Consider the following 22,002-nt stretch of genomic DNA (forward strand, 5'->3'; position numbering starts at 1 on the left):
ATTAATTAGCATGAGATGACAATTTATTTCCTCAAATCTATTTTGGTGGTCTTAGCAAAAGCTTTTTTAGAATCATTCTCGGGGTCTTTTTTTTTTTTTTTTTTTTTCTTATAATCGAATTTTATGTGTTTAAAAAATAAAATTTTGCTTTTATTTTCTTCAAAACAATTTGTTTACGGTCACCCTACTGAGGTAAGATTACATTACGAAAAAAACTTTTCTTGTTTGCGTAATTACAACCACCCGTCAACTATGTCCTTACACGGTGTTCATCTGGTTGGTAAAACGAACGAAAATTCCATACATGCTCATAACTGAATTACCAAATTCGGTTCGATATTCAGTTATTTATTTATTTATATATATTTTTATATGAAATATTAGTATTTAAACTAAAATTAATTTAAAAAAACAAATTTTTAAATATTTTTAGTAAAATTTCGATAATTCGGTTATTTACCGAACCGTACAATAAATGATATGAAAATATGGCGTACCGTAATTTCGGTACGATTTTACCGAATGAACACCTCTAAATTTACCTATTGGAAGGATATTTTCGTAAGACAATACATAGTTGAGGGGTAGCTGTAATTATGCAAACAAAATAAGTTTTTTCGTAATTTGACCTTATCTCAGAGGTTGACGTAATTTATGCCAACATCCCCAGCTTTTAATAATTAGGTGGTGTTTGCAAATGTTTTTCCAAAGTGCTTACAATTTTTCTAATGTTTAAAAAAATACTCATAATCACTTAAAAAAAACATTTACAAGCACCACATAAGTACTTCAAAATCAACTTAACTCATAATATCACAAGTTTTAACCTCTACTTTTAAACAAATTTTTACAAACACCACCTTAAAAAAAAAAAGGATTAAATAGAAAATAAATAAACATTAAAAAGAAATAAAAAAAAATAGAAATCTTTCCCTACACCACCCCCTCCAAACGAGAGGCCAGAATTCAACCGCCCAACTTCTCAAAGGAGAGAAAGAAAAGAAAAAAAATGGCGGTCCTCTCCTCCTTCCAAACAAACCCCTATTCCTCCCACATCTACACCGCCACCAGCAAGCCCAGCCCACCGTCTCTACTCTACACGCGCCGCCTCCACAGAACTCGCCGGAGCCGCCGCAATGATCAGAACGGCGGATACCTTGTCGTCAGAGCTTACATGGAGGAATCGAACTCGATTTCCGGCTTCGTGAACAAAGTAATCGGCTCGCTACCGGTGGTGGGGCTATTCGCCAGAATTATCAGCGACGAAGGCGGCGTCGGCGGAGATATTATCGATTTTGCAGAGTTTAGGAGGAGAGTTGGGAATAAGTGCTCCGTTAATGATTCCAGGGCTTTGTTTGAGCTTCAAGATCGACGTGGCAAGGTATTCTTTTTTTTTTTTTCTCAATCACATATTTAACTATTATTATGATAAATTAGCAAATATAATTACCCTCAAATTTGAACTGATTTCATATTTAGTCCCATGTTTCAAAAATTCAATATTTTTAGATCACTTCCATCAATTTTCCTTTAGAACCAACGGAATCTCCCGCATTAACTGACGGACTAATGGTAAATTGATGGAAATGGCCTAAAATGTTAGATTATTGAAACTTGAGGGACCAAATGTGAAGTCGGTGCAAACTTGAGGGATGGAAACTGAAATGTTCTCGTATTTATCTAATGCAGCTTTTGCTTCTATTATTTGAGATTGGGTTTTTTTGTTTGTGAACAGGCAGGTGACCCGCTGTATGTGCTACTATGTTGTTGGGTAGCTGCTGTTGGTGCCGGTCTCCTCAAAACCGAGGAGATTTTGGAGGGAGTTTCGAGGCTTCGGATTTCCGATGATATTGAATTTGAGGAGGAAACCTTCATTGCAATGATGAATGAATCAAGAGAGGTTTGTGCTTTTTCTATACCGTTTCGTTATCGTAATTGAAATCGAGCTTAAAAAATAATCACGAAATTGAGTGCAAATGCGAATTATGAGTAAATTATATCGTAGTACAATCATAGTCGTGCTATAATAAGTACAATTTTAAAAAATGTATATACTTTAGGTAGATGCTAAACTCGATAAATCTACACAATTGTGTTTGTATATGTTATGTACTAAATGAAGACTAGGTAATATATACACCACGATACACACACCATTAGGTGTAGCTTATGAACTTGAACCTTATAATGTGGTGTTTGCACAACCTTTCGAAAATATAGAAATCGGTGATTTATGAGTAAAAATTGGAATAATTAGATATTCATAAAAGATGGGTGTGTTTGTTATTACCGTGAAAATTCGAGGTTAGGAGGTCGACTATAAGTCCACATTTTTGCAAACATAACTTTATCTCTAAGCCTATTAAATCACTTATAAATTGAACTTAGATAAAAATAGCAATGGCACAAATGTCCCAATGTAAAAGCAGCTTATTTAAAGATAAGCAAAAGCTAAAAATGAGAGCTTTCTTGAAACACCGCCTAATTACTATATGCATTTTTTGGTGTGTGCTTTTCGCTTTTTCAGAGGCGATCGAAATTGAGAACTCCTCCCCCTCCAATTCCAATGGAGATTCGAGCTGAGAAAGCTCTAGAAGCAATCTACGTATGTTGCTTCGGGAGGGATCTTATAGAAGAAGAAGACGAGGAATTACTATGCATCATCCTTAGTTCCGTTTTCCCCACGGTGGGAAAGAAAGAGATCGAAAGAATGGTGAAAGAGAAAGCAACGAGACTTTCTGAAGGAACCGATGAAATCAAGATTCAAGAGCCAAAGCCGTTGCCCAAAGAAGCTGTGCAGCTTCAGATGAAAGATCTGCAATTTCTCAGGGAAGGAAGTGATACACTGTAAAACATCCATCTTTTGTTCCGATCGAATGCAATTGAGATAATCAATTGCCGTGGTATGTTTTAGGCACTACGAACTAGAATATGAAGAACAGAAGAAAAGCCCGTGAAGTTTCCGATTTCTTTTACTGAGTTCATATTTGATGTATAAAATGTCTGCGCAAATATGTTACACGACGAGTATTGTTACCTATAATGAATTCATGCTTCATTATCTTCGAAGTTCAAACTCTCCAACATAAACAGATGACACAATATAAAGAAGAATATAACGAGTGATCTATTCAACCAACCAGCAATCGTATTTCCCGATATAGCACGGAAAGATTCTGCGATATCGTTAACAGAAATACGTGCGCTCAGAAAACGCAATATATCAAATCAAGGGGTAGGGACAAATCATGTTTTACCAAAAATATATATATCCATTTTGGCATTATATTTTGTTCGTCTTACAAAAAAAAAAAAGCAACGAGCATCTTTGGCCGACTTCACATCATCTCTTTGTTCGAAAATTTCGTAACGAAAGGTCCTGCTATAGTGGTGTCGCAAACCCTAATTGACCCCAGAAAAAAATTCAAAAAAATAAAATTAAAACTAAAATTGAAATTTTGTTTCGGAAGTCTGATTTCTACATAGATTTGATTTGATTTAAATTAAAATCAGTATTATTGTCAAATTCGCAACGATGAATTTCAGTAAAAGGCAAAATGAAGCTAAAATCAGAAAGAAAAATGGGGAAATTCAATCACGTACCTTCAGAAAGAGAACCCCATTGGCCAACCTTGGAAGACAGCATTGAATTCAGCAAAGCGGAAGCAGTAGCCGAATGTAGAGGCATCAACGATTCGCCGGCGCATCCCAGCTCAACCGGTAGCCTAAAAACAATGGCAAAACCGTAAATATAATTCTCAATTGACTCGGGAAGGAGGTGACGTCATTAGCTTTTTTAAGGTGAAAATCGACAAGCATTTTCAGGTGAAAACCTGGAGGAGAAGAATGGACGGCGGCGGGGGGCGGTGGCCGCGAATCCGTTGAGCTTCGATGGTCCCGACGCAACTGAAGGCTGCGATTGGATGCGAGATAACAAGGTTTTTGCTGAAGAAGTGGATCGACGGAGTAGATTTCTTGCACAATAGGACGCCATTGTTTTGCTGCTTCGATTCAGAAATCAGAAATCAGAAATCAGAAATCTCTCTGCTTGTTAAACCCTAGAAATGTTTTTTTTTACCCCCTTTTGGAATTGAGCAGCGCCTACTGGTTTGATACTGATGGGCCTATGGGCCTTTAAATTTGATATTAATAAATAATTGTTTTATAAAAATATTTATCAATTAACTAAATAATAGGGGTTAATAGTGTAAACTCATGCAATTAATTTCTATATAGGGATTTTTATTTTACACGGATAGTGACTAAACATATAAAAAAAATAACAATATCTTATATATAAAAGGAAGATATTTTGACCTATAACCCTAAACCTAACATAGGGGCATTTTAGTCATTTATCATTTTTTTAATGGTATTATTACTAATTATTATTATTATTATTGTTATTATTATTATTATTATTATTATTATTATTATTATTATTATTATTATTATTATTATTATTATTATTATTATTATTATTATTATTATTATTATTATTATTATTATTATTATTATTATTATTATTATTATTATTATTATTATTATTATTATTATTATTATTATTATTATTATTAATTCATTATTATTATTATTATTATTATTAATATTATTATTATTACTACTACTACTACTACTATTTTATTTTTTAATTCTTTTAATTTTTTTCTTATCAAATTTGTTGAAATATTTTTTTTTCCTTTATAATAAATCTTAACTTAGTTGCAAATAAAATTAAATTATACATCAATTCAGATTAATATTAAAATAAAAAATAAAGTTAGAAATAAAATTCAATATGTTTAAATTATCAGATAAAATTTAATTATGTGCTAATCCCACAAGGTCATTCCATTTTATTTAAAATAATAGTTGGAAAATGACAAAAAAAAAATCAATATAAGCATGACCAATAACAATAGTTAAATCAAATTTAATTAAAGAAAAGAATATAAAATTAAAATTAAAGAACACCGTAAAATCAAACGCACTCATATTCTCCCTCCCCACTAGGCCACTACTCCTAACGTTCAACATAGATTGTTAATCAATTCCTATTTTAAAGGAGGGTTACCATAATTATAGCATAAATAATAATTAACACGTGTCTTTTAACTAATCAAATCCGATTTATTCATTATAACGGATCATCCGTTTATAATTATCTATACATCCGATAACACTCAGAAAATATGGAGAAAAAAAAGAAAAAAAAAACCAAAATTGAATACACGATGCGTGTGAACTGCAACACACGATTTGTAATCTCTCAACAACTTCTCTCCTCAAACCTATATTTGCGTTAACCTCTGCAACAATAAAACAAAAATGGGATCTTCTTCTTTAACTTCTACACACAGAATATATAATCCACTCCCTTGCGATCTCACAGACCTTATTATTGCTGTGAGGTTTTTTAATATTTTTCTTTCAGAATAAAAGAAACGTGGGTTGTGCCGTGTTTTTGGCCACGTTTCATAAACAAAACAAGACTTTTTTTCCGATATCTACAGCCTTATATCTCATTCCACGTTTCCTGTGTTTTTTGTTTGAATTTTTATTTTTTATTTTTTATCAACTGCTCAAGTTTATATGTTGGTTTTGAATTGTATCCATATAAAGATTTCTCAAGGATTTAGTTTATGTTGGTTCATATCACTCAACTATTGTCTCTCTAATTTATATTTTGCTACCATTGGCTTCTCTTTGTATAGTCTTCACTGTGATTTTTATTGTATTCCGTTCCATGCACATTTGTTCATGTTGAGAGTTATCGTGTGTATTCTGATATGGCTATGTTGTTGTCATGTTCATGCAGAATGGCTCCAAATGTTACGAATATAGTTGATACTTCATATTTGTATCATTAATTATAATTTTATGTATTTTTTCAAGGTGGGATAGATAATACACGTTTCCATTAAAAATAATCATTATTCCACCACGCTTTAACCTGAAGCTTTTTGCCGATCAGAAGACCTATGAAAGAATTGATGTTCTAACAAGACTTCAAGCCACGAAAGCTCATCAATTGGCAATGGAATCATCCACAATTATGTGGCCTGCAATTATTTACTTAGATTTATTTACATCATATGTCTAAATTTCACATCACATAATAGTTGCTAGCGATTTTGATTTTTTTGTACAACTCAGGCATAGTTTTTGTTCACAGTGACTCACCGTATGTCAGCCATAAGAAGAAGAAGAACAAGGAGGAAGAAGAAGAAGAAGGAAAGGAAAAAAAGGCAGGAAGACGCATAAGAGAAAGACAAAGACGAGGAGGAGGACCAAGAGGGAGGAGAAAGAAGATGATCATGATGACTAAGAGGAGGAGAAAGAAGAGGAAGAGAAAGAGGATGAAGACAAAGAAGCGGGAGATGGAGAAGAACAAGATGAGGAAGAATAGGAGGAAGAATAGGAGGAAGAAAAGGAGGAGGAGAAGATGGAAGAAACATGAAGAAGAAGCGAGAAGAAGGAAAAAGAAGAAGAGGCACGAAGAAGAAGAAGTAAAATAAAAAAACAGAAAAATAAGAAGAAGAGGAAGAAGAAGAAAAAACTGGAGGAGGATGATGATGATGAGAAGAAGAAGAAGAAGAAGAAGGAGGAGGAGGAGAAGGAGTTGAAGGATGAGGAGGTGGATGAGGAGGAGTAAGAGGAGAAGGAGGAGCAGGAGGAGGAGGAGGCGAGAAGAAGCAGAAGAAGGGAGGAGAAGGATAAGGAGGAGTAGGAGGTGGAGCAAGAGAAACATAAGGATAACCAGAACAGAAGAAGGAGAAAGAGTAGGAGGATGAGGAGCAGGATGAGGAGAATGAGGAGAATGAGGAAAAGAAGAAGAAGGAGAAAAATAAGAAGAAGGAGAAGGAGGAGAAATAGAAGAAGGAGTAGAATGAGAAGAAGCTAAGAAGAAGAAGAAGAAGAAGAAGAAGAAGGAGAAGAAAGAGGAAAATGAGGAGAAGAAGAAGGAGGAGGAGGAGGAGGAGAAGAATGAGAAGAAGAAGGAGAAGAAAGAGGAAAATGTGGAGAAGAAGAAGGAGAATGAGAAGTAGAAGGAGGAGGAGGAGGAGGAGAAAGAGAAGAAGAAGAAGAAGAAGAAGAAGGAGGGGGAGGAGAAACATGAGTGGGTGGGAGGTTTGTGAAGAAGAAACATAAGGGTGTGAGGGGTTTGTCTGTGTGCTATTAAAGAAAGAAAAATGAAGTTTTTTATATGTTTGTGTGATATCGATTTTCATTAAAAGTATAAATGTCATTACCTATTTATTATTTAGGCTATATTTAAATGAGAAACATTTGATATTGGAAATAGCCATCCCATTTATTAAATTTGTATTAATTATTATCTAACATATATTTTTATATATTGACACTTGGTATATATATATTTATTGTAGGATGAAAAATATATGCAACTATAAAATAAGGTAATAGCAATGTAATTTGAATTTCACATATATATTTTAATATTATTAGATAGATTTTTTATTACAATTTTTACTATCATGTTTTTAAATAATTATTTTTTTCCTTTGTGGAATTCGAACCCGTGCAACGCACGGGCACGACTACTAGTTATACATAAAGCAATAAAAAATAGGTTATAATTATTGTGAAAATTAGAGAGATTATTGATAAATCATATTTACTATTTAGGTGGTGTTTGCAAAAGCTTATTTAAAAGCATAAGTTAGTGATTGTGAGTTAAGTTGATATTAAATGCCTAATTCTAAAAGTTGGGGGCGTTTGCAAAAAATCTGGAAAATCAATTTAAATCGAAAAAGCAGGTGCTTGGGTACTTTCAAAATTATAGCTTAAAGCAGCTTATTTTAAGAGAAGCAACAACAAAAATCGGTTTTGCAAACACCTAAAATCAGATTTTGTGTGATAAAAAAACTCATAATTTATAATTAAAAGCTTTTGATAACACTTGGTACCAAAGTTAAACAATTTTAACTTTAGACCTTGTTACTAAAACTAAATAAACGTGCATGATTTGTGATTTTGATTTAGTGCACGTTACATTACGAAAACTAATAAACGTGCATGATTTTTCAATAGTGATCGAACACATTATAACCATGACCATACTTTCACGACAAATTCTGCGTTGTAACGGTCGACAAATATTAAACATTGTATCACACATATTAAACCCTAATAAAGAGTAAATATAAACTGAATTGTCCTCAAGACTCCACAAGCTGCTACATATTTCTCACTGCATGAGATATTCATCACAGGTGAAAAACTTTATTACAACAGACAAAACAAAACCCATGTTTTCATCCTGCCTATATATATATATATATATATATATATATATATATATATATATATATATATATATATATATATATATATATATATATATATATATATCACCTTTGATAATCCTTTGCTTTTACCTTCAGCTGCAATTGCTCGTCATCGAGTATAAATATAAATCGAGCTTCTTCCATACCAAGACAACTTCAAGATTCATCTTCCTAAACGAGAACTTTGTTGTGAATAACGCAAACGAATAGGGACGTCATAAATGACAAATTTATCTCAGCTCGGGCAATCTCCTAAACAAACCCCACTTTCAGCTTCTTCATTCTTTTTTTATTATTTTGTTCGATATAATTTAGTCACGATGAGATAGAAGAGAATATTCGCAGCTTTATTCCTCGACAACATTGACCAGTTCATATTCAACGAGGGAGAGATTATTGTCTTCTTTGACAGTGAAATTAGCGGGTTCGGTCACTTCTACACGACCCCATTTGTCCACTGCAAGCCTCATTGATCCTTTGAACATGTCGATTTTCGCGTTTCTCAGAATCACAGTAGCATCGGCCTTCATCATTTCCACTGCATATTTAGAAATAAAATCACGATCAAAAGTACGTAAATTTTTAGACTTTTTTAGCAAAAGGGAGGCAACAATTTGGGATACGATACCTTATCACGTATCATGAAACCCCCATTTATAATGCCTAACTAATAGGACGTATGAATTCAAATGCAACTTCACGAAAAATATATTTACTCAGGAAAAAATTGGAAAACCGGGATTACATTCGGAAAATTCCGAACTATTTTCGGATCGGAATTCGGAAATTCCGAATATTATATATACAATTCCGATTCCGATCCAATTTTTTTCGGAAATTCGGAAATCGGACTACAAAAAATTGTTCCAAAATCGGAAATATTCGGATCGGGATCGCCGAATTCCACCCCTAGGAATGCGTATACATACGTACATGTGAGATTTGTCCAGTTACTTATTGATACCACACTATATTGTACATCGTAAAGAGTACTAAGTGCATAAAGTTTAAACCAGACGCTCCCGAAAAACACGAGGGTGCATCCATTGTAATATTCTATTGCATGCGAGCGTTATGAATATGCAACAAGCTGTTCGACCACAAACAGATGTAAATTATGTTCGATTCCCTGAACAGTAAACTAAACTATTACTCTGATAAAAAAAATGGGAGAAATTACACGAAAGAAGTAACACGAGAGAAAGTTTTGGTCAATACACATTTGTTCATGTTGCGTTACAATTCCTGTTATGACGATCTTTATTAGTATGGTAGCAATAATAACTTCTAAGCGAAAATACCTATTCGACATAATCAAAAACGAACAAATAAAGTCGAATTCAGTCTTATCCTCAATCCAACTTTCCATACAGCAATCTTTTTACATAAAACAAACGGTATATATATACACACACATATATCATACCTTGCTCGTTTCTTGCAGTGAACAAAATTGTCCCAGTTTCGTCTCCAACCAAACACTCGGCAATTCGCATTTGATTAACCTGCGGGGCATCCGGCCTTCCCTTACGCAGTACCGTTTTAGCGGTCACGACTTTCACCACGAGATTGTGTCCGTTTGTGCCCGGGCGTAGCTGATCAACCTTCGTGAAAACTGGCTTCCTCATAGCTGATTTTATTTCAGCCATTTAAACAAAAAAACCCTAAAATAAGAATATTCGATCACCCCCAAAATAAGAGATATAAGTATTTCTGCATTTAAAAAAAAAAAAAAAAAAAAAAAAAAAAACAATCTTTACACTGTTAAACCATCAAAATCACCACAGATAACATTTAGAAGCTAAAATTAAACTGAGTAATTATCCTAACAAAAAATGAACCCATCACCCACCACACACATAAACAAAAAAAAAAAAAAAAAAAGTAAAAACCCTAAATAATCAGATCGAAATCCGAAAATGAAAATGTTTTCAGACGATTCAAAATTCTACAATACAATTTCGGATCTGACAATTGAGAAATTCGAATTTACCTTTGGAACAGAGAAATCGGACAATCTGGGGCGAATCGCTTTGTTCTTTTTTTTTTTTTTTTTTTTTTTGTTTAATCAACTTGTGTTTGTTCTTTGCAGGTGGATACTTTCTGGTGGGGGGCGACCATCGGAATCGCTTTGGAATGACAGGTCATTAGGTTTTGACCGTTGATCTTCCAAATTTTCTAATCGAATCTCAGCCGTCTGCTTAATTTGTACTTAAAACGTCAAATTCGATTGAATTACCATACCAAAGTCGCGTCTACATCAACATAGATATGGTGTAAACTTAAAAATTCAACGTAAAATAAATCATATTCTAAATGGAGAATGGAAATTTTACTTTGCATCTATGAATTATGGGGTACGATGCAAACACATCTTTTAATTATTAAATGTATCGAATACCTTCTCACCGTTTGTGTTATGTTTAAATATGTTGACGTTAATTGTTGACTTTCTTATTATCAGTAGTTATTATAATAGTCTTCATTTTTTTCCGATGTTTTTACTCATCTGCTGGCTATAATATATTGTGCTACGGCTGAAAGTTTAAACTTGCCTCATTTTTACTTTTATTGTTCCTCCTTTTTGCTCATTTGTTTTTCTTATTAAATTTACCATAATGTTTGGGGGCAATTTCACTTAACATCATCATGTAGTCTCGGCTCAATTTCATATGGCAATTTAAATCAAACAAATTAGTAATCAAATACATAATTTCTTTAATCAAATGAAGTAAATAGAACATCAAATGAGGATTTATCTCAATATATTCAAACACCTAACATATTCAAACTCCATAAACATGTCTGATCAGGCTCATTCCTGCCCAACAGGCTCAATTAATTCCAAATGGTCATCAATGGCAATTCCAGCCCAAATGGTCCAATTAGGGTTAGAAGACCCCCGAAAGCCCACAAAGAAAGGAAGGCCCAAAAGGCTGACACCTTGCTAGGCGAGAGACTGAATGGGCCACTAAGAATGTGAAGTTCCCTCTCGCCAGGCCTTCCGCTTGGCTGTGTAGAGCCCACTCGCGGAGTCGACTGCTAACCACACGTGGAGGTATTTAATGCATGTCTAATCTACTGGCAGACACAGAGGAATGTCGTCCGTGTCCCTTACTTTTTGCAGGTGCAGCCACCAAACGAAAAGACGGATTAAATCGTATTGGAGGTAATTTGAAGTCCGTAATATTTTATTACAGCGATTGGACAGGTAAATCGGATTGGAGAAGTATTTGACGTCCGCCCCTTTTAGTATAAATAGGGGCATAAAATAAAATGAATAGCACCGATACAAAATCATTTTTTCAAGCACTTTATATTCACACACGATATCTTCTTCAGGAAGTTACTGACTTGGCCGTCGGAGTGCTAACTCCGGTCTAAGACTGGATTTCCTCTTTTTTGTAGGCTTGTCCACGGACTCAGGTCCAGCGTTCGATCAGCCCACCTGTAAAAGTAACCCACCTCAAATCTAGACTGATCAATGTCTCCATGATGAATGTATTTACAAAAAAAAATATGTAATTATTACCTAAAAAAATATGCTCAAGTTAATAAACTATTAAAATAAGTTAAACAATTACTTTAAAAATCATCCAATTACTATGTATTTGTTATTTTAGCAGAAATATTTCTAAGTACTAAAGTTCAAATATATTTCTCATAGACTAAAAGGTGGCGGTAAAATTGTAATTGAACAACAAAACATTACAAAACTAACAACTTTACATTTTTGTAAGTTTGACCATGAAACGTAGTACGTTTCATAATTCATAATTGAGGGGTGTATATGCGAGACATCCCATACTTTTGTGGTGCAAAGTGAACTTTGCAGTATACTAAATGTCCACAAATCCGAGGCCCAATTTCCTACAAATGGGCCATTATCCATATCGACCCGTACGCATTTAATGACAGCCCGCCCGCATTTAATTTCTGACCCGCTTCACCTCACCACAGAATAAAACACATCCACATAAAAAAATTAAAAAAATAATAAATAATATAATATAAATAATAAATGAAAGAAACTCTTTACAATTGGCCAATTAGTGCAAAATCTCACGGCACACAGTTTCACTTTCTCACTCCTCCCAAGCAGAGAGAGAGAGAGTAGAATGGCTGCACTCGCTTCCACATTCTTCTCCTCCACTCCAAAAGCATCGCGCTCTTTTGCCGCCAATTCAATCCCCAAATTCCCGCTCACTAAATCTCTGTCCCAATTAAACCGCACCAATTTCATAGCTCCGATCGTCGCCTCCGCTCTCCGCGACAAATTCGTTCGGAGCGATTCCGATTCGGAGCTCGAATCGCGCAGCGGATTGAAGAAAATCGTGGACTCGCTGTTCGTTCTCTGCGCTTCGGTCGCCTTGTCGGCGTCTCTGTTCGTCGCCGACGTTGACTCGGCGGCGGCTTTCGTAACTAGTCCGAGGAAACTCCAGTCCGATGAGCTTGCTACTGTTCGTCTCTTTCAGGAGAACACTCCCTCTGTTGTCTACATTACTAATCTCGCCTCTAGGTACTGACTATGTTTCATTTTTATGTTTTTGTGGGGGTGAAATTTGGAGATGTTGGCATAGTATTGTTATCAAACATGTTATGCATAAAATAACTAGTATTATAGCAGTCAGTGCCATAGTTGAGTTGATTTCAGTTACCTGAATTTAATTTAGGGGTTTAGTGGGTGATTTATGTAATTTAGACTGAGTTAGTGTAATTGGAACTAATATGTTATGCTTTTTGTTTTAGGCAGGATGCATTTACTTTGGATGTGTTGGAGGTGCCACAAGGATCAGGATCTGGATTTGTATGGGATACGCAGGGCCACATTGTTACAAATTTTCATGTGATTCGTGGTGCATCTGATCTCAAGTACTTTTAATCTTGTCTTATGTAATTATTTTGCAGTTACGTAATTATGTTTTTGTTATTTGTCTCTCCTTATATGCTGTATTTTCTTTGTTTGATGGTTTTGTTTTCGAAAGGTTCCTTATGTGCTTTTAGTTAATTTGTTCGTAATTGATTGTATTGCTACTAGAGTTTTATATGTTCATGAAAAAACAAAATGTGTTTGATCACTTAAAATCGTCTAAAATGTTGATATATTCGCATCTGCATGTAGATGCTCACGACTTCTGTGAAGTAAAAGGGTAAATGATTATGCTCATAAGGCTGCCTTTATTGGAAATAATCATGATCCAAAGTTTGATAAGCCTTCATGATAATGTAATCCCTATGCAGGAAGCTTTGTTAAATTATTATTTTATGTGGATTTGGGCAAGTGTTCATGACATGAGTAACTTTTTTTTTGTTTGGAGGTAAAATATCATAGGTGATAAATCGAAAGCACTAAAGTGGTGTGGAATTACGTAAGATAAAATTGGAAAAAACATCAATCAAATTAAACTAGCAAAGTTAACTTGTGCATGTTCACGATCAGCAACTCGTTGTATCCATCTGTCTTTTTATTTTGTCCACAAGTTTGAAGAATATATGTTGACTGAAAATAAATTATTCTAAATAATTCTGACTAGTTCAATGCTGACTGCTTTCAGGGTCACTCTAGCAGATCAGAGTACATATGATGCTAAAGTTGTTGGATTCGATCAGGATAAAGATGTTGCTGTTCTACGTATTGATGCACCAAAGGACAAGTTGAGACCATTACCAATTGGTGTGTCTGCAGACTTGCTTGTTGGTCAAAAGGTGTTTGCTATCGGAAATCCTGTAAGTTGAAGGAAGCCGATTTTCTTCTCTTCAAATAATCGTCTTTCCTTTTTGCAGACTTATTTCTTGTTACTTGTCAAATGTATTTTTCATGCCTAGACAATGGTGGAAAATTGTTGACAAATTCGTTTTATTGTGTAGAATGAATGGTGTGGCTTTGCACTCTCTAACTCATTCATGATCTCTTAGTTTGGAGAATCCTTCATTGTTCTCATTCCTAAATAAGACCAATTCCCTATTATGGCACTTTTCAACTGATAGGGAATTTTTCCGTAAACCTCATTATGTTAAAGATGATCCCAGACCCATGCAAAATTAAACCAAAATTAAAATCGATGATGCATTGCACCAATTTCTTTTGCCTAGACCAACTCTTTCTCTTCTATGGGGATCTGTTCTTCAATCTCATATAAATTCTTATGATAATCGGCCGAATATTGGCAACAATTTGCAATGACCTCTCTCAATCATTTCATGTTTCAACTGCATGTATGTGTGTGAACTTTTTTTATTTTGTCCGTGGAAATGGGTGGTTGATATGGTATTTGTGTGATCGCATGGACAAGCTTCATTTTGATTGGATGATATTTTTTTACTTTTGTTTGACAAATCTTATGTTTTGACTTATTATTCCCTGCAGTTTGGACTTGACCATACACTTACAACAGGTGTCATCAGGTATTGTTATATTTGATAATTCCGCAAGTTGAAACTGTCTGTACTGTTTCACTTTTTGTGGGTGACTATATTACTGTAGATCAGTGGTATATTCCAGTGAACAAGTTTCTCGATTTGGAAGAAATTGAACAATGCAGAAAGCATGTAGCATGCCGCTTATATTTACAAATTTCATTTCCTATGAATAGCTTTGTCTGGCTATTATGATACCTCTAATCAATCGAAAGCAATTGTCTCTTACTCACATAATTTTTTTTATGGATATTTGTATAATAAATAGTATTAATCAGTGTTTCACTAGCAGAAAAAATGAGTCAGCACCCTCATTAGGAGAGTTGGTATCTACTCTTGTTCATTAGGATCAAGATCCAGGTCTCGAATACTGCCCTTCCCCTAGTTCTCCATTTGTAACATGATTTGAATTTAATTAAAGAAAAAGGATAGAAGAAAATGAGTACTTGTTTCTATCAAGATGATTCATATAACAAATTCGATTTTACTTATTTTTTAATTATTTTGTTTTTTTTATAAATATTTTTAAGTGGGCTTCGGAGAGAAATTAGTTCGGCTGCAACTGGCCGACCAATTCAGGATGTAATCCAGACTGATGCTGCTATTAATCCAGGCAATAGTGGCGGACCACTTCTTGATAGTTCAGGGAGCCTTATTGGGATTAACACTGCCATATACTCTCCTTCTGGTGCCTCATCTGGTGTGGGCTTTTCTATTCCAGTCGACACTGTAAGGAACTGCATACAATATTTCGTAATTTGGACTTTTTTATTTGGGGTGATATAAATGTTTATAGCTGATGATTTTAAGCCTGTTAAGGTTTCTTACCACGTTTTTTCCTTCATGTACAGGTAAGTGGAATTGTTGATCAATTGGTTAAGTTCGGTAAAGTTACAAGACCTATTCTGGGAATTAAGTTTGCACCCGATCAGTCAGTAGAGCAACTTGGAGTTAGCGGGGTTCTTGTATTGGATGCTCCTGCTAATGGTCCAGCAGGCAAAGCAGTATGTCTCCTTTACTCTTTTTTTTTTATTATTTTTTTTATTTAATTAAATGCGCTTATGGATCGATATTTTTTAATCATGCAAATGCTGAAAATTAGCTGTGATATTTTATGTTGTCACAGGGTCTTCAATCCACCAAACGTGATGCCTATGGAAGACTTGTATTGGGTGATATAATTACATCTGTTAATGGAACCAAGGTCTCAAATGGTAGTGATTTGTACAGAATCCTTGATCAGTGCAAAGTAGGAGATAATGTAAGTGCTAATATCAACTTTGAAAAGAATATACGACATACTGAAAGTTAAAGTGATGAAAAAACATTGTTGTTCCTTCTAAACACGATCCAGAGTGCCCCTTTATGTTGTACTAATGCTCGATTTAACTGATGATTGTTCGTAAATGAAACAAACTAATGTTTATGAATATTCTGTTTTATTTGCAGGTCATCGTTGAAGTGCTGCGTGGTGATAAACTGGAAAAGATACCTGTACTCTTGGAGCCAAAGCCAGACGAATCTTAATTTAACAATTGTAAGTTGTAATATCTGTTCAAACTTAGTATTTGACATTGTACATAGTCTCATGAAGCAATTTCCTATGTACTGTACTATCTGTTCTTATACCGAGCTTGATAACTACGACTCAATTAATAATTAATAAAACTAGCTACTTAACAATCCAAAATTTAACGAATTTAACTCAAAACGACTTGCAACGCTCATCTCTGTAGACTCCAAACCCACCAATATTTAAGGTACATTAGTTATTTTGTATGTACGGGTTTATCTTTCATTTTCGCTGAATTAATTATTTACTGCGTAAATTCATTTGTGACTTGTGTGGGCATAAATTCATGTATTATCCACTCTGTGATGAGGAGGAAGCGCACGAGTAAGTGTCTCTTACATAGTTTATGGGATCCAATACAAATGATTAAATAGCATTTAATCACCTGTGGTTTGATCTTTGCACATGATTCCATTGTACTTTCAATATAAACATCTATTATCCACTTTATTAATATAAGCACAGAACACCCATGTACTTTCAAAAACTTCCTCTTCCTAGTGAACATAATTATTTGCCTAGTGGAATACCACAAGGGGTTATGTGCTTATGTTAAAAGTACAAAGAGGTCATATGCTCATATTAAAGGGTAAATTTCACCCACATCCCTGAGGTATGCTGAAATAACTTTAATGTCCCTGTGGTATCGGTAATTACACTCACCCCTAAACCATAGTTAGAAACTCTAATAAGATAATGCATTAGATGATTTGGATAATCACAAAAAGACAAATGAACGGTTTTCCAATATACAAACAAATTATGCAGAAAGTCTTAAGGCTCGTTTTCTATTCGAATTGCAGAGCTTAAACACTTCATCTTTCATGAAGTAACAAGAGACACAACTTTGTGAGCTGCTCCTCCAGTCAAATATTATGTGGATAAGACTACAACATATAGAACGAGATTATCTCACAGAATACATGATGATTATACACATTATAATAAATTACAAAATGCATTAAAATATAATGTAAAATGGATTCTATCTTGAAAACCAAGTCAAGAGCCACAATTAGGTCAATAACGCCGATGCTGGGACGAAGATGACCACAGCTTTTGAAGGCATTGAAAATTAAAATAGATCGTAGTTCATCGGCAAGTTGTTTGAGTCCCTGTATATACATTCATTATTAATGCAGACAAACAATGGAAATTTATGAAATTATACCTCTATAGATAATAGATAGTTGATTGAATTGGATAGTTGATAGTGTCCAGAAGGCGAATTGGAGTTTTCTTGGTAGAAATATTCCTTGCTCTCCAATAATGGTGCACAAACTCCAGTGGAACTTCTCCTTACCGTGAGAAAATAAGTCGTGTCAATCAGTTATTATAATCCTAAACTTACAACGGAAGATAAAATGCAAATGGTATTATATAGTTCAGAATGAAGAGGGATTAGCAACTACACCGGAGCACTTCCAAAGCGGTTTTTAGCACATAGATCATTAGAAATCTGATGCGTTTTCTTCCAATTTTAGTCGAAAAAAATTGTTTCATACCATCCTCATTGTACGAAATTAATCTTACTAATTGATAGTTCGTGAGGTTTGAAATTTGAATTTATGACAGGGAGCCAGAGGTCGCCTGGTATGGAAAATTATTTTGTTGACTCGATGGCATAGTTGGTTTGTTTAAAAAAAAATCTAATGCAGGTGGCAACATGAAGAAAGGAGAGAGAACGAATGAATACCTTAAGTTCTGAAGACGAGTGTAACAATCGGATACCTCGTGGAACTCAAATACAAATCTCGTGTATGTGGCTGCCTCATCAGATTCATATGAAATTGAACCACACTTGCCGTAAAATCAAATGTTGAGGCAGAAAAAAAACTTATGAGTAAAATGAAAATAGAAATCATACCATCGCTTGGGGAAAGAGCCTGACTCTATTATTCTTGATTTCAAGAATCTCCAAACTCCCCATGAGAATCGATTCCAACTCTATCTGTATAAATAGTAAACATTAAACATCATACATAGAAAGTAGACATTCTCAGTCTTTTTCAGGCAATATATGTGCAATTAAATGTGAAAAGGCTCGTACCATTGCATATTTTTTTGGAGTCCTTTTGCCTAAACATCTCTCTGATGTTCCATAAGCTGCAAAAGAAACTTGCACTCGATTTTTCCTATGTTCAAACAACTCTTTTTATCCGCGTAGTAAGTTTGACTTATGCTGGTCACTTTATCCCACATTATTTCATAAAATGTAAGCAGGGTTTTCAAAATTCGAGAAATCCATAAATACTTTGAATATTTTTTCAGAAAAATACAAAAGCAAACCATGGTAGTTTGACATCCTGCCACCACGAATAAAGAGCAAAAGAAACATATACAAGTAAAACTAAACGGTCAAAATATAAACAAAAGAAGATACAAGCTACACCTGTGGGCTAAGCAGATTATAATCAATCAAGAATCGATTTACAATATTATCAAATCATTGTTGTAAAATAAATTCTCATAAAATAACCATCTTTGATTCTGAAAATGGGAATGGGAGCGAGAACATAAATAGCCTCAGTACCGAGTACATCTGTCGGCTTTATTTTCACAATCACAATACCGAAGGGTAAGAAGCAGTAAAACATATATACACCAAGTAAATAAGTTCTCCAAAAACAGCCGTCAATACAACAAACTACTGTTTGAGAGCACTATTGGAACTCAACAAGATCTAGTTAACAAGAAGAGAGGGAGGGTAGTTATAAAAAGTAAGGGATCATCAGACCATCAAATTAACTTAGAAAGAGAGCAAATTCAGACCATATTTTCAAGAATCAAACCATATCACCAAATGAGAAAGCTAAAGAAATAACGAAAGACAAAAAAGTTAAAAGAAACAGAGTAATCTGTAACTCCATCAATGTATAAAAGCCTCAGTAAACAGACCAATGCCAAAAATAAGTATGCCACATACATTCAAGAGCAAAACCCATAAAGAAGAATTTGAGTCATACCATTCAAATAACCAAAGGAAAGTCGCGCCTAACACCCTGATGAAGTCCATTTCGACCTCCTCAACATATTGACATTTTTTTTCCCTTAAGGTTGATTCCGACGTTGTTTTTAGCCCGTGCGTTCGATACCGACCGCATTCTTCCATTTTCGTGCGAGGTCGATTTCTGACCTCGGCTTGAGCCCGTGCGATCGCCTATTTCGGATGCGAGATACCTCGTCTTACTCCAGTGCGATCGATACCGGCGGTCAACGCCAGAATCTGGCCGGAAAAAAAACATTTCAGAAAAAAAATTATTTTCTAAAAAAAAAAAGTTTTGGTGGTTAATGTGATATATTTGTTTAAATTCGGGTTCAATGTGTAATATTAAGGAACTTAGAGCATAATGGGTAGAATTGATAAGAATTATATTATTGAGGGTATTTTAGACTAAAGACATGGGGATGGGCTTAATTGAGAGACTGTTTTTTTTGTGGACTAAAATGCAATTAAGTCCCATGTGATGGACCTTTTTGCTATTTGCCCATATATATATATATATATATATATATATATATATATATATATATATATATATATATATATATATATATATATATATATAATGTAATAAAATATACTTATTAATATATAGATTAGGGAAACTTTAATTAGCCGCTAAATTATTTCCACAAGTCCCTTCTCGACTCCGTCGTATCTTCTCTGCTGCTGGGGTCGTTTTTCTCTTGGGAAATCCGGAATTGTTCAAAGGTTCTTGCCAAGCCAATTTTGTTGATTATAAGTAAATTTGGACTTTTTTTTTTTCTTTTCTTTTTGGTCTGTGATGAATTCGATTATGATTTTTGTTGAGAAACAGTATGCATGATTTATGATTTATGGATCTTATTTTAACTCCGCGAATTTGGACTTTAACTTTTCTTTTCCGTCTGTGATGAATGCGATGATTATGTTTTTTAGAAACAGATGATTGGTGATTTTTTTATTTATGGATCTTATTTTAACTTCATCTTATTAAATTCTTGATTAGAGTAAATTTGGACTTTAATTTTTCTTTTCTTTTTCTTTGATAATTGATTTTTTATTATGAAAAACAGTTGATCTTATATCGTCCCTTATTTCCTCTGATAGAGCCAAAGCCGCCATGTCTACCCTAACGTCTGTGTGGTGGGACATCGAAAATTGTTCCATTCCAGAAGATTTCAACAACTATGCCAGTATTGTTGGAAACATAAAAGCAGCCCTCAGACGTGCAAATTGTTTTGGTGAAGTATCCATTTCAGCCTATGGAAATCTGAAAAATATGAAGCCTATAATCGGTGACATTCTCAGCCGCAGCGGGGTAAAGTTGTATCAAATTTTTCGTCGGAGTACGTCTTTTATTGATGTGGTTTTAATTTTTTTTAGTTCATGTTTGTTCGCTTTTTTTTTCAATAATAAATTTATTGCTTTGTGCTTTCAACAGACAACGACTCACACTCATCCGTCATACGAATCTTGCATGAGATGTTCTTTTGGGCCTTAGAACATGATCCGCCTGCCAATATTTTATTGATATGTGAAGATGTTGTTGATTTTGCTGGCACACTCAATCAATTGTGCTTGAAAAGGTACAATATTATGGTGGCCCAAACTTCCCTATCTTCAACTCACCTATCAATCATATACGACGTTTGGTTATTTAGAGATCTCATCGAAGGTAGATCACCATCTATAATAAATTATGAGGAGCAACATGAGAAAAGTTCTTCTGATGAGAACACTTCTTCTAATGGAGATACAAGTGATAGTGATAGTGATGATGATAGTGATGATGGAGATATAAGTGAAAGAGAACTGGATTCGGAGGGAATAAAAGCAGAGGTGGATTTAAAGCACTATTAGAGTAGTATTTTATTAAACTAAATTTTTATTAAACTAAATTTTAATAGTACAAAATATGCTGATATTGTTTCTTTGCCATGCAGGAGTTATATAACAAAGTGGAGAAAGAGAGAGTCCCACTTGTTAAATCCATCTTTGAAAAATACGGAGACATTTTCGCACGAAGAAAAAATTATACACTAGAAACAGACTTGGAAGATTGGGAGTATGTTTGCGAAATTTACGAGACTCTAAAAGATTTCTCGATGGTGGATATAACGCTGAACGAACTCAAAAGATACAGATCGACTATGCATACTTTCGATTATATGGATGTGAAAATCGAGTGGTTCAAAAAAAGGATCGATGCTATAATCACGGTAAAGGAGTTGATTGAGGCTGGTTTGACTTTATCGGATGTTAAAGAAAGAGTTTCTGTAGACATTGAAAACAATAAGAAAGATACGGAAACGAATAAGAAGAAGTTAGCAAAAGGCATGAATGCTTTGGAACTGGTGCCGCGGAGAAGACTTCCTCGTATCAAGCAGTGCTGGGAGCGTATCAAGGATTTGGAGGAGAAGGGAGCGTTGCTAGTTGAAACTATGAACGTGTTGTTTTATCAGTCCTTGGTGGATGAACTTCTTTAGTTTTGATTGAACTTCTTTAGTTTTGATTGTCTGTTATTTTGACTTTGCACTTATTGCTAGTTTATATGAAATCTTTACTTTAGTTATATGCACTTGATATGTATTTTGTCGAATAATCATATTGAGCTTAAGTTCGAGCTATAGGGAGATTGATGGGTATTTCCGAAGATAGTTTATGTGAAATCTTTACTTTAGCTATATGCACTTGATATGTATTTTGTCGAATAA

General features: G+C 34.3%; 5 protein-coding genes across 7 annotated transcripts; 3 read left to right on the forward strand and 2 right to left on the reverse strand.

Moving 5' to 3' along the window:
• Positions 1-926: 926 nt before the first annotated feature.
• PDE329 (calcium homeostasis regulator) lies at positions 927-3,066 on the forward strand. Its single transcript, XM_012985207.2, has 3 exons — positions 927-1,381; positions 1,736-1,900; positions 2,528-3,066. The coding sequence occupies exons 1-3, from the start codon at positions 1,010-1,012 to the stop codon at positions 2,849-2,851; spliced, it is 861 nt and encodes a 286-aa protein (XP_012840661.2). The 5' UTR covers positions 927-1,009; the 3' UTR covers positions 2,852-3,066.
• A 40-nt stretch (positions 3,067-3,106) lies between these two features.
• Positions 3,107-4,142, reverse strand: LOC105960986 (protein NUCLEAR FUSION DEFECTIVE 6, mitochondrial). Its single transcript, XM_012985209.2, has 3 exons — positions 3,834-4,142; positions 3,604-3,725; positions 3,107-3,402 (listed from the first exon to the last, which is right to left on the reverse strand). Exons 1-3 carry the CDS (start codon positions 3,992-3,994, stop codon positions 3,383-3,385), a joined length of 303 nt encoding a protein of 100 aa, XP_012840663.2. The 5' UTR covers positions 3,995-4,142; the 3' UTR covers positions 3,107-3,382.
• Positions 4,143-8,429: 4,287 nt separating this feature from the next.
• Positions 8,430-10,443, reverse strand: LOC105960987 (hypothetical protein). 3 transcript variants are annotated; one of them, XM_088825993.1, is made up of 3 exons: positions 10,306-10,443; positions 9,739-9,942; positions 8,430-8,850 (listed from the first exon to the last, which is right to left on the reverse strand). In XM_088825993.1, exons 2-3 carry the CDS (start codon positions 9,938-9,940, stop codon positions 8,660-8,662), a joined length of 393 nt encoding a protein of 130 aa, XP_088682119.1. In that variant the 5' UTR covers positions 9,941-9,942; positions 10,306-10,443; the 3' UTR covers positions 8,430-8,659. The 3 variants fall into 3 exon arrangements, with proteins under 3 accessions (XP_088682119.1, XP_012840664.1, XP_088682118.1); XM_012985210.2 differs by having other exon boundaries at positions 9,739-9,976; positions 10,306-10,428; XM_088825992.1 differs by having other exon boundaries at positions 9,739-10,025; positions 10,306-10,353.
• A 1,904-nt stretch (positions 10,444-12,347) lies between these two features.
• On the forward strand, positions 12,348-16,419 carry DEG1 (DegP protease 1). Its single transcript, XM_012985211.2, has 8 exons — positions 12,348-12,831; positions 13,062-13,184; positions 13,868-14,039; positions 14,680-14,717; positions 15,260-15,458; positions 15,581-15,733; positions 15,856-15,990; positions 16,179-16,419. The coding sequence occupies exons 1-8, from the start codon at positions 12,431-12,433 to the stop codon at positions 16,254-16,256; spliced, it is 1,299 nt and encodes a 432-aa protein (XP_012840665.2). The 5' UTR covers positions 12,348-12,430; the 3' UTR covers positions 16,257-16,419.
• Positions 16,420-19,940: 3,521 nt separating this feature from the next.
• On the forward strand, positions 19,941-22,002 carry LOC148767174 (uncharacterized). Its single transcript, XM_088825670.1, has 4 exons — positions 19,941-20,017; positions 20,396-20,634; positions 20,730-21,127; positions 21,232-22,002. The coding sequence occupies exons 2-4, from the start codon at positions 20,409-20,411 to the stop codon at positions 21,772-21,774; spliced, it is 1,167 nt and encodes a 388-aa protein (XP_088681796.1). The 5' UTR covers positions 19,941-20,017; positions 20,396-20,408; the 3' UTR covers positions 21,775-22,002.

The sequence above is a fragment of the Erythranthe guttata genome, chromosome 11 (genome assembly GCF_056151865.1).
Source record: "Erythranthe guttata isolate IM_541 chromosome 11, IM_541, whole genome shotgun sequence".
Lineage (NCBI taxonomy): Eukaryota > Viridiplantae > Streptophyta > Magnoliopsida > Lamiales > Phrymaceae > Erythranthe > Erythranthe guttata.